This window comes from Rhynchophorus ferrugineus, unplaced genomic scaffold (genome assembly GCF_030347505.1).
Source record: "Rhynchophorus ferrugineus isolate W39M unplaced genomic scaffold, kcgeb_rfMv2 rfM10, whole genome shotgun sequence".
In the NCBI taxonomy this organism is placed as follows: domain Eukaryota; kingdom Metazoa; phylum Arthropoda; class Insecta; order Coleoptera; family Curculionidae; genus Rhynchophorus; species Rhynchophorus ferrugineus.
Window position 1 is genome coordinate 13,282,239 of NW_027472589.1, and position 12,529 is coordinate 13,294,767.

The 12,529-nt window shown below is 31.5% G+C and overlaps 2 protein-coding genes across 3 annotated transcripts in view; one reads left to right on the forward strand and one right to left on the reverse strand.

Moving 5' to 3' along the window:
* The window catches only part of LOC143204121 (uncharacterized), a 236,256-nt gene that overhangs the window by 36,380 nt on the left and 187,347 nt on the right, over positions 1-12,529 (forward strand). The window lies entirely within an intron of this gene.
* The window catches only part of LOC143204116 (ras-related and estrogen-regulated growth inhibitor-like protein), a 66,375-nt gene that overhangs the window by 6,587 nt on the left and 47,259 nt on the right, over positions 1-12,529 (reverse strand). The window contains exon 3 of the mRNA XM_076416583.1: positions 4,860-4,933. Coding sequence (XP_076272698.1) covers positions 4,860-4,933 — 74 coding nt within the window. The remainder of the gene's footprint in view (positions 1-4,859; positions 4,934-12,529) is intronic.

A 12,529-nucleotide genomic window follows, 5' to 3' on the forward strand; every position in this document is an offset into this window, starting at 1 on the left:
ATCTCAATCCAGGAAGCTTAATATTAATTTGAGTTATATCAATTCCCTTAAATTGAACTTTTTTATTTTGAACTTCCCTTGATGTGCTCTTTGTTTTATAAATATTTTTATCATATTAGATCATTTTAGCATTGTAACAAATAGTTTTAGAGATCTTATTTATTATAGTCCTGTCCTGGAGATGTCAACAAATCATATTGCCGAGCTATTTTTTTTTCTATGAATTAAATCCTGCTAAGAATCCTGAACATTAGATATAAAATTCGATATATCCTTTTAATTAGAACAGAGCCAAACCAAGGATCAATAACAGCAAACTAGCTTGCCAATCTCATCGTTTCAGTAAGCCTAATGTCAACCATCACAATCACGAAATAAATTTGTATCCTCACTATAAAGCAACATTACAATTATTTTATATTATGGTAATATTATTTTTCTATGTCTTGGTAAAGACTTATACTTCGCAGACCTCTCTCTGCTGCGAAAAAGAATGACCTCATAGGGTGAGGGCACAATAAGAATTTTTCTGTGGTAATAAAAAGTGTATCTACTACAACGCCAAGCGCATTAACCCATATATTAGTCTAGGAGAGTCAGTCATATTGACACTAAGTGGAGTATTTATAAAGTTCATATGCATGTATAGTGAAATCAGCAAGAGCTAGTGTACTGTGAGCTGCTAAAACCAGATGAAACTCTTATTACAAATATCTATCGAGGCAAAATCATTCTTGTATAATAACACTTGGCCAGATGTTGCAAGAGTAATATAGGATACCTTTTTGCAGCTAAAATAGGAAGATGTATAGTACTCAGCAACAATGGTGCTACATGACATGGCTGGCACGTGATTTTGAAATGCTGAAGCTGCGAAAATGATTGATCTTACTAAAAAGATGGGGAATTAGTTGTAGAGAATAATAAAAATTGTTTTGTTTCATATGTTGTTCTTATTTTTCCAAATAAATACCTTTTTAAAGTGAATGAGTGAGCAGAATCGAATGATTATATGACCAACAACAAATCAAAAAAGCAATTTAATACCATTTAGTATTTTCCCTTAACGTTTTTTCCATCGAAGGATTTTGTTAGTTTTCAGCGTTATGGATAGGACGTTATTTTACCACCATGATCATAAAACAAATCAAGTTATCGAGTATGAATCAATCTTCCATCCATTCATTCATCTTTTAAACCGTGTTTGTGCTCAGTAACCATAATGTAGAAACAATCGTGTTCGTTGATTACCACTTAACGTGTAAAATAAAAACTCAGATTATAACTTTTGAACTAAATGGCTTTTAAAATTCGTGAAAAAAGTCCGAACAAACGTGTTAAAACAAAAAACCAAATAACGTTAAGACCTGCAGAAAAATATTTCATTAACGTGTCAATCCTGATCACTCAGCTCATAAAAATCAGTGAGTTAAATTACAAGTTGTTTCAAAATCTAGCTTGTTAGTCAGATTTAGTTCCTCTTGACGTCAAGCGCCTTCTCCTTTATTATAGTATATATGTAATATAATAATATATACTAATGTTTATGACTCTGATTTTATTAGGAACAATTAAACCTATTTACATTTTTCATGTTACGACCTGCCTTTGTGGTGGGAAAATAAATAACTAGTTTCCGAAATCTCTTGTTGGAATAATACCAAATTATATCCCCATTGGATATTTATCTGGAAATATTTATAAGCGTTTGCGAGCGAATAAAATTTGGCACCAGAACGACCCTACTTCGACCGAGTTTAAATGTTTCAACAAGTGTTATACGGCGGAATTCACGTTATATCCGACTGTGGTGCAGGGTGATCGTCGTTCAATTTTAAATAAACCGAGAATTAGACGTAAATATTATGAATATTTTATCGATCCGTCTATATTTTACAGATGAGTTATTGGGATAACAAACTTGTTTTCCTGCTCGACACTAAGAATGTTATTTGGATTAAATGAGATGGTAAACATCTCCAAAGTATATATATAGCCGTAAAATTTATTTCAGAACAAATGGCAAAACTCCTAAGCATTTAATTATAAACTAATAATTTAATAGCTGGCTTCTGTAAATCCTTATTAGAAATTGCTGGGGGAGATACCTGATATATCGATATTTTCTCGGCATCCCTAGGCGGCGTTATTTAAACACACATAAAGCAACAAGAGTTTGTTGACTATTCCTAAAAGTTGTATTAAAAGGAATTTTACCTTATGTGCCATAGTTTCAGCACTGTTTTGAGTTTTGGAGAATTTATTCAACCAGTGTAGAAATAATGAAGTGGTATCTATTGATTGATATGATAATTAAAGATCTATATCATGTATGTTTGATTTTAGGCCTGTTTTGGACTGAAATTACTGGCATTGGCTGTGATTGTGCCAAGGAAGTGTGAATGCGACTTCACTTACAATCTAGCTCTTCATTCACAAGTTAACAAACAGTGCTATGTTCAGCATAAAGACATCTCATTATATTTGGTAAGAAATATGCTTGGTTTACAAGAGGAAAAAAGTGATATTAATCGATTTCGAGAAATATCACAAATTTAAATTAAAATTTAGACACAATATTAAGCTAGTGATGCCAGTAGACGAAGAAAGCATCGAATATCGAACGTTCAACATTTCAAAGACTAATCGAGGACTACATTCTAAAAATCGGATGGAACGTTTGTAGAGTCAGTCTCTAGAGTCATAACCCGTCACATAGTTTAGCAACTCGCTGAAGTAATAAATTGAATAAGCCAAGTTGTAGGTGCTTTGTCTTCTCTAGGATTGCATATATGGAAGAGTGATGAGAGAGATAATCTGCCTTTTTCGAACGCATATCTCTTGCCATTCTTATCTGATACTTGCATACTGCTACAATCTCTAAGATTGAAGTCTTTCAAATGTCATACTACAGGCGATTGCCAGATGTTTATATCCGAAATCGTATTAGAAAGTAGGTTATTTATTTCATATGCGACAATCAGTACTCAGTTGTAGTATAAATTCAGAAACATAGATTGCAATGATTCGAACATGTGTGTCAACTGAAGGGTGTACGAATTCGTCACAGGCTTATGTGGCGACCTTTTATCTGGAAGACACAGCGAATAGCTCTAACAAACGTGAATCAATATCATATAACGCAATATGAAAAATGGAAGACTAACATAGTCCAAGGATGTTTGTTTCAGTGTTTCAATCAATCGCTAACTGTGGCGTGATTTTACGAAGAATATTGGAAGTTCTATAACATCAGCAGCAACGTTTTAGTTCTGAAGTGGCACTTTCACTGAGCGCATTCTATGACTGATAAAGTAGAAAATATTTGATGAATTGGATATATACAAACCAACACGAAATAGGCACTGTGTCTAATAGAGTAGCTAAGTTATTCAATTACTGTTATTATTCATAACTTTCTTGGATAAATAAAATTCATAGCTCAGTTTTTTTAGTTCGTTTTGATTTTTCGAAGTTAATTTTATAAAATACACGTATTTAATATCATAGTAAATCTCCTAATAGTTAATAAGAGTATATTCATTTTAATCTAATAATTCTCTCAATAGGACTATTGACACAAATCACTTAGAACATTAATACAAACTTATCATTACATTTTTCTTTTACTCTGTGTATTGACTCAATTTGAATTTGAAAGATCAATTGTAACATCAGTTGTTATATTTACTGGTTGATTTTTAATAAACAAAATTTGAATCCATTTAACTAATCCAAACCTTGGAATATTATACTTTCGTACCTAATTTCTTTCGTTTTAACTAATTGTAATTGCATCTTAAAACATAGCAACCGTTTGTAAATAAAGAAAACATTATCTTTCAAGTAACAATTAAAAAACAAAGTAGTTGAACCAGAAAAAATCAGAGGGTAATAAAAAATAAGGTAAAATATTAAGGAATATTGAACTTACATTAATTTTTTTAATTTCTTTGTGACGGTTTATAATTGTCTGTAAATAAATATTTAGCCCTTAAATAGAATAGACATCTTTGTTGAAAAATATATATTAATCATATATCATATAAATAGCCCAAGAGGCTGACGGTTTTAAATAAATAAATTAAAATAAAATAAAAAAAGAATTTATATTATTTATATATTAATTTTTCCCACTAGAAAACTTGAAAATAAAATCAGAGAGTAACAAAATTATAAGGTTTCCGAACTAGATATAGGGTAATATTGAACTTACATTCGATTTTTTTATTTCTTTGTGGGGGTTTATATTTGTCTATATATTTAGTCTTTAAAGAGAATAAATGTTATTGTTGAAAAATATATTTTATTCCTATTACATAAATTATTTTACCATTTTCTGTTAATCCACATCTCTTGGCAATATCGATAATAGAAATTTATTTTATTTATTTTATTACCAAGTTTATTTATATATATATATATATATATATATATATATATATATATATATAAGATAATATGCTTATTGAAGGGGCATAATATTAATATTGGAAGATCAGACAGAATGACCTGAAACTGAGCTAAAAATGACTGGTCATAAAAATATAGCACCATATTTATTTCATTCATATATCAACATAACAATGTAAATTGCTGTATATAATGAATATTTATGACTATAACTTTTCACCTAACTTTAATAAATATATCAGACACAAAATAATGAGACACACACCTTGAAAAATATATATTGTCATAATCCGAAAGTTATGGGCGATTTTGAAACTTTTATTTTTCGTACTTGGATCGAAAATCCTATTTATGTCTCGGTAATTGTTTCGAAAACCTCGCTTTAATATAATTAATTTGTTTTTTTTTTAGAAAGGGATCGAATTATAAAATGTATTGATACTTACTTTTGGACACGTATCCAGGATTTCGTATAATATTGGGTCGTTGTCGACCAACACCTCGTGCTTGTATCTTCCCTCTGCAAAAGAAACATTAATCTGTAATACAGCGTTGTTGATTTAGGTTGATACATAATGTATATTTATTATAGATATTTGCGTTTTAGAAAACGTTTTTTTATTCTAATTTGCTATAGTTTAAAAATTACAAAGTACCTATTGTACTATAGGCACCTTTGGGCTTAACGTTTATTGCACTGTTTTTAAAGTACTGACTTTTGCTTATAACGTCCCTGGACTAGTTCAAATGGCTTTACTCTCTCTAAGGCTCTAACTAAGCCATCGTTGTCTAGGAAAGAAAATCCCGAATATACTTACTGATGTTTAGCTTTAACAGAATCCATTAGTCCCAATACACGTCCATGTGACATACCTTCTTGTACTTTTAATATATCAGTTATATACAACTCTAATATTTTTGAATATTGGTCATTTTAGTCATTTGCTTTATATCCTTATGTCCTTGTGCATTTATAGAAAACTTGAACAATATCTAAAAATATTACACAACAAGCTTTATTTTCTTCTAGGGTTTTTTCTATGACATTGGTGGTTCTCTTAACATTCAGTGGTAGCATGCTTATTTCCTGGAACCAAGTTGATGATTCGGAATAAAAGGTTTTTCCTCAATGATTTTATTATTTTCAATTACAGTTTTTTAAATAAGTTGAACTAAGTTTAACTATGCTGTATGATCATGAGGTGGTTTTGCTGGCTTACGAATTTTCATTATTTCAGCCACCTTCCACAGTTATGGTACAAATTGTAATCTGAATGAAGCATTTGCTATGTTAACGATCTTAATTAGTGCTTTTCTTGAAAGGTTATATTTTGCCTGTAATTAATTCAAAATCTGGGACGCCTTTTGCGCTAATACATTTTTTTAAATTTATTTGTTAATCTCGGTCAAAGTGAGAAGTGGAATTCTCATGCTTTTCTGTCTAGTATCACAAGGTAATGATTTAACGTCATCCAATATGATATATATATATATATATATATATATATATATATATATATATATATATATACTAGATTATTCAATATAGGACTGATATGAATAATTCATATATATTCAGCTCGTACAATTAGAACAAATGGATTCTTCCGAAATGTCGTCAAAATATTCGAATTATTTGCATCAAAAATATCTTTTGTACAATAAAGAGGTGTAGATGCTAATATATCTAACTTTTTGCTCAAATGATTCATCGAGTTCTTTCTCCGTACTCGCTAATCCTCGCACATTCGGCATTGTCATTCACAGCACCTTTCTAGTAAAAACTAGAAATGATAACTGAAAAACAGTTTGTCATGTTTTTTGTGTCCTTTGCCTTTTATATTGTTGAATTTGTTTTGTCTTATGTTTTTCCATTTTTTTATTTCGCTTCATATTTACCTGTCCCTCTCGTCATCACAATCTCCCTCTCTTAATTTATTACCATTTTAAATATCTCTCTCCCTTCCTCCTCTTGTTTCTCTTTTTTATCCTTCTGCATCTAGCGTGGCTTTATTTCTTATTTTTCATTCTGGTCCTTAGACACTTGTCCTCGTTAATATACTAATAGTAATTTGTTAAGGTTTAACTACTTCTTCACCAGTTTTTGATGTTATATGACTCTGTACTCATGCTGCATTACATGAAAGTCTACTTGCTATTCTTCAATTGGTTCAAAGACAGTTATATATAAAAATTTCAAAATTATTCTCTATTTCCCTTTCCATATTTGGACTTCATTTAGACTTCGCACTCCTTCCAACCTGCATACGGTTTATTCCTTGGTCCGTAGTACATTCTTTATATAACAGAGTATTTATGTCAGTTTAAAATTATAGTGTTGATATTGTTAAATGTCATTGAGACCAATTTGTAATATTACTGACAGTTAATCTTGCTATGTTTTTGGGGACGTTTTCTATGGTTATATATTTTGATTTATTTAATCATCCATCGATACAGTCTTTTTTATTATAGACTCTAGAATAAATATTTGGCAATACTGATGGGATTTTTTCAAATAACGCAATTTAAATTATATTGCTTCCTGGTTGTGACTAGGTCAATCACATTTGTACACCATGTAAACATATTCGTCACAGTATCTTTATGATGTTTAGTTTATATTCAGAGTTGTTAATGTATGTTCTATGAGATGATGTCTGTGAACTATAAATAGGAGTAGTTTATTCTAGTTGATAACCTAGTTTTATAAATGCTCACATTTAAGTGCAAAATCTCCTATATTAATTTTCTTGACAGCCCATCACTAAGTAGAACGCACAATTCGTTTGATTCAGTTAAACTAATGACGAGAAAGACGGGAGAATGTCAGAAAAAGACATTTATATTGTTAGGAAATATTATGGTTTTAGAACAAAAATTTGACTGTACTTAAATTTATCTTCTTTATTTAACTGGTAAAAAATATTTGATATTTTAACTTGATAATAATAGGTGTATGAATCGAGGCTCGTCATATTCATACATTAAACTTACAGATTTTTATAATTTTTGTCTATAGATTCAGTAGAATAGAATGTGATGTATGTCTTCAATTTCTGCTCTATAACTTCATATAACGGCTCAATTACGTTGAGGTCTGACGATTGTGCTAACTTTTTTGGTTTTGTGTATGGATGTATTATCATCTTGGAATATAGCAGTGTTTAGTCACTTCATCATTGTCGATCGCCGTAATCTGGTCAGTAATGAGAATGAAATAACCAGCTGCACATCAATATATTGTCCCTATAATGATAACGTAACCTCCTTCCCTCTGATCATAATAAACTCTATAAACCCTAAAGGGTTTCAGTATTCTATGAACGCTTGCTTTATGAAGCTCTCGCTATTGCATTGCCTTCTGTTATAAAGGGTGTCGTTCTTCCATACGGTAGTTTTTGTTGTTTGGCCACAATGCTGTTTAATGCTCTTCGTTCTCTATCATTTAACTTTGAGTTTCATCTACTATTCTCTTTCACCGAGGATGTGTCTTGTGCGTTTTGTCATAACCGTGGATACACATTACCGTTCGCTCGTAAAAGGTTCATCTAAATGATCATCGATCGCTTGTTTTAACCATCGCAAAACAGCACATACACTAATATTTAACCTACAAGACTTAGCATGTTAACTAAGATATGCAACAAGATGTTTAAAATTGCTGACCTGTATATATTACACGTCGTCAATATGTGCCTTTCGAAAGTTTTAAATTCGTTTTACAGTCAGACAATATTTTCCTGCAAATGTGGTCTGTTTTCAAACGTCTGCGTAATTCTTCAAAATATTATAATTACGGGTTATAAACTGTCAAAGTACAGAATAGTACATTGGGTCACTTATGGCAGGATGATAATAAATGTAGTATAAAGACAACAAAAGTTCATGGAAAAAGGTAAGTCCAAGGGTGAGTACCACGGAATAAACCATAACTTGTTTTTACAGTAGTTTGAAAATCAGCTTTTAATGAACTTGGAGGAACCATCAGTTATTGTTATATCCAATGAACCATGTTAGAGAATGAGCTATTTCAAATTGTTAATCGGTAAATATAAATGAAATATTTAATTTCATTTAATGTAATTTACTTTTTTAGAAATAGTCCTGAGAAAAGATACATGGTAGATCAGATTGCTGAACATTATGGCCACAGAGTATTATGTCTTCCTCCCTATCGCTGCATATTTAATCCAATTGAGTTGATATGGGGCATTGTAAAGAATTATTACAATAGACATTCAAGTCGAGGAGGATATTCAATCCTGATCTGCTTGGATTTATGGAAAGAGGCATTATTGGAAATAAACAGCTTAGTTATTCACTTGATAAGTGTTTCTGAAAGTGAGAGTGATTGATTAAAACTTTATGAATGTTGGTTTATGATTCAATGCTGAACAACTAAAGGTCAGTATTCAATTAATATACTTTAACTGTAGGAAATTTTATTATAGTGTGTGAAAGCTTTATGAGCATGATTGTTATTGTTCAGAATATACATGAACGTTTGGTTAAAATGTATGAGGAGAGAAATAATACTAACTGTTTTACAGATCTGGTAAATCCATTAAGGAGAATTCAGTAATTAAATATAGTTTTGTTAAGAAAGAGCTAAGTAGAAATATAGTTATATCAAAATGACTTTACAAGAAAACATTGCATCGAATGAAACAAGTACTAAGCGTAAAAAGAAAATATGCTAATGAAATTAAAATACATTACTCAGATATACAATTGATATACAAAAACTCAGATTTTCTGCGGTAACATTGCGGCGTTTTGACAGGTCACGTGGGTACACTGCTGTTTTGAATTGACTATATAATCCATGCGTTTGGCATACCACTGTACAACCATTTTATGAAACAGTCCTCTTACAAGCATTTGTTTTTGAATGATAATATTCATCTAGTACCTATGCCAGTTCAGTATGAATATTTTCAGGGGGAAATTTAAAAAAAATACTAGATTGCATTTTTACGTCTATACTAATAATGATGAACTTATATGCAATGGAAATATTTCCTACAAATTACGATGAAGTAAAAAATAATAGTGCTTTTTGGTATTTTGTATTTTGGTATTTCAAAATGCAGGTTTTCCATGTCTCCACGTAAAGTTCCTCAAATAAATCCCCCTTGACAAGCTGTCGTTAATTTCAAAAACTCATTATCTCGGCGGAAAAAGTAAAACGTTGGAATTGTAGACAGTTTTAAATTGTTATTGGGTGTATTTAAATTAGATGAAGATCTCAGCTGAGTGTACGTATTTAACGTCGAGTTAAACGTGTACATTTATTAAATTAACTCGCTAAGCTTCTCCTGACATTGATTATTTCATTTATGTAGGTCATTGCTTTAACAATGTATTTATATATAATAATTAAATACGCTCATATATATGTATAATATAAAGTCGTTAAGATTATTGTTATTGAAAAATAGTTAAGAGATATGTAGGATATATACTTAATATGCTATATAACATATAATTATAAATACAGGCCAAAATAGTATGACCATCTGACATATACTTTTCTAGTCACCCTTGGTTTTTCATCAGCACCAGTTTTATAACACTGAATTTTCGATTTCTTGTAACAGGACATCCGTCAATTGCTTTAATGATTTTGGATGTGAAAATATATTTATCACTCCCAATAACCCCGATCAATTATGTTCGGGACTGGCGATTGTGCTATCCATGGATGACGTTTGATGATGTTCTGATGCTCCTCAAACCAAGAATGAAGCCTTTTGGCAGTTTATTTACTATTACATTGAAATAACAGGTCAGTTGAAGAGTCCCCGGCCTACCATAATAAAGCACATTTTGTTGGCAAAATTAGTGTTTTTATTCAACATAATTCCCTTCAAGGGTACATACACTGATTATAGCGACCCTCCAACTTTTCGATACCATTTTTGTAATAACGATTTGTCCTTTGCTTCAAAAGAGGCTTCAGTTTCGGCGATCACCTCGTCATTCGACGAAAGTTTCTTCCCAGCTGGCATTCTTTTGAGATCTGTGAACAGGAAATAGTCGCTGGGGGCCGGATCTGGAAAATACGGTGGATGAGGAAGCAACTCGAAGGCCAATTCATGGATTTTTTAGACGGTGCATTGTCTTGGTGAAGCAGCACTTTATTTTTCTTCAAATGCGACCGTTTTTCGGCGATTTCGTTCATCAAGCGGTCCAATAACGCTATGTACTGGTCACTGTTGATGGTCCTTCCTTTTTCAGGGTAGTCAATGACAATTATTCCATGCGCATCTCAAAATACAGACGCCATAACCTTGCCAGCCGACTGTTGCGTATTCGCCCGATTTGGAGCGGGTCCATCGTGTGCAGTCCATTCGGATGACTGTCGATTGGACTTCGGAGTGAAATGATGGAGCCATGTTTTATCTATTGTCACATATCGACGCAAAAACTCGGGTTTATTACGCTTGATCATCTTGATCAGTGACCTCGCGCGGCACCCACTTTACACAGAGCTTTCTCATACCCAAATATTCGTGAATGATATGAGGTACACGTCTAGTTGATATCTTTTGAGAGTCAGATATTTCATTCAGTTTCAATTTACGGTCATTCAAAATCATTTTGTGGATTTTTTTAATGTTTTCGTCGGTAACAACCTCTTTTGGGCGTCCACTGCGTTCACCATCTTCGGTGCTCATTTCACCACGTCTAAACTTAGCATACCAATCCTTGATGGTTGATTCTTCTGAGGCGGTATCCGGAAACTCGGCATCAAGCCAAGTTTTTGCTTCAACTCTATTTTTCCCCTTCAAAAAGCAATATTTTGTCAACACTCGAAATTCCTTTTTATTAACAAAATTTACTTCACTCAAAATGCTGTAATTCACAAACTAATGATCCAACAGGTGTGGTATTTATACACGCATCTTTTGAGTGTTAGGGCTATCTAAAAGACATGTGGATTTAATTCTAGTAGCGCCATCTATCTGTCAGGCTAGGACCTTTTCAATTGACCTGTTACGACAGTGCTTGATAACAATACGCTAGCCATAATAAGAACTTCATCAGTGAGATGATGGTGATGTTTAAACAATATTTCTCGAATTAGTGTTGCGTCCGTTGTCTGGTTGCAATTCTTTTTAATGTTCGTCGGTCTCTATCTGTTCCACTATTGTCTATTTCACTATTTCTCTTCGTGGATGATGTTTTTCCAGGTTCTGTACATTCTGATACTGTTGCTCTGAAAACGTTAATTAACATCTGAGAAATCACACATCTTTGCTTGTTTCAACCGTCGCCAAACACAGTGTATAATAAACTGAAATGTAATCTACAAGATTGGATATATTAACTGAGCAATGCATACATTATTTATACGGAAGATGTCCCTTATTGTATAGAGTTCATATTATTTTGTCTATCTGCTGTATATTATTATACATAAGTTGTCAGTGGCGTGTGTATATTTAATTTTTATTATATAAACAAAACCAGTTCATATTTTCCATTTGTCGGAATTTCAGTAGCAACACAGAATATATATTTAAATATCCAATTAAATCCGCAACAAAGGAGCATTTAATGGATATTGATGCTTTAGTAAATCAAAATTTTATTATTGGTTGTAAATGTTGCACCGTTTATATTAAAAACCTTTATAGTTGTTTTCAAGGTTTTGTTTTTAGTTTATTGTTTTACGAAGTCTTTGTTTCAGTTTTAACAGACACAGTAATATCAACGGCACGTGAAATAAATCATATATATTTATAGGCATATTATTATTATGTTACTTTGAAATATAAGTTTTAATTTGTTGTTAAATCATAATTTTTTGAACATATTGACTGGAGGTTTGTAAAATTTCCAAGTTCTTAGACATATAACTATAATTTTAAATCGTTTATATATTGAGCATGTATTTATTTGTTTATTAATGGAAAATTGTATAATACTCGACTTGAGATAGGTTATTTTAATATGTCCTTGGCAGAACCTATCATCATTGTCTGATATATTAAAGAACAAGGTCCTTTAATTTTTGTCTTACCCATTTCCTTAGATCTACCTAGTACATTATTATTTTAAAAATAATTTGTTACTATCGTTCTGTTATACCTGCATCAATACAGAA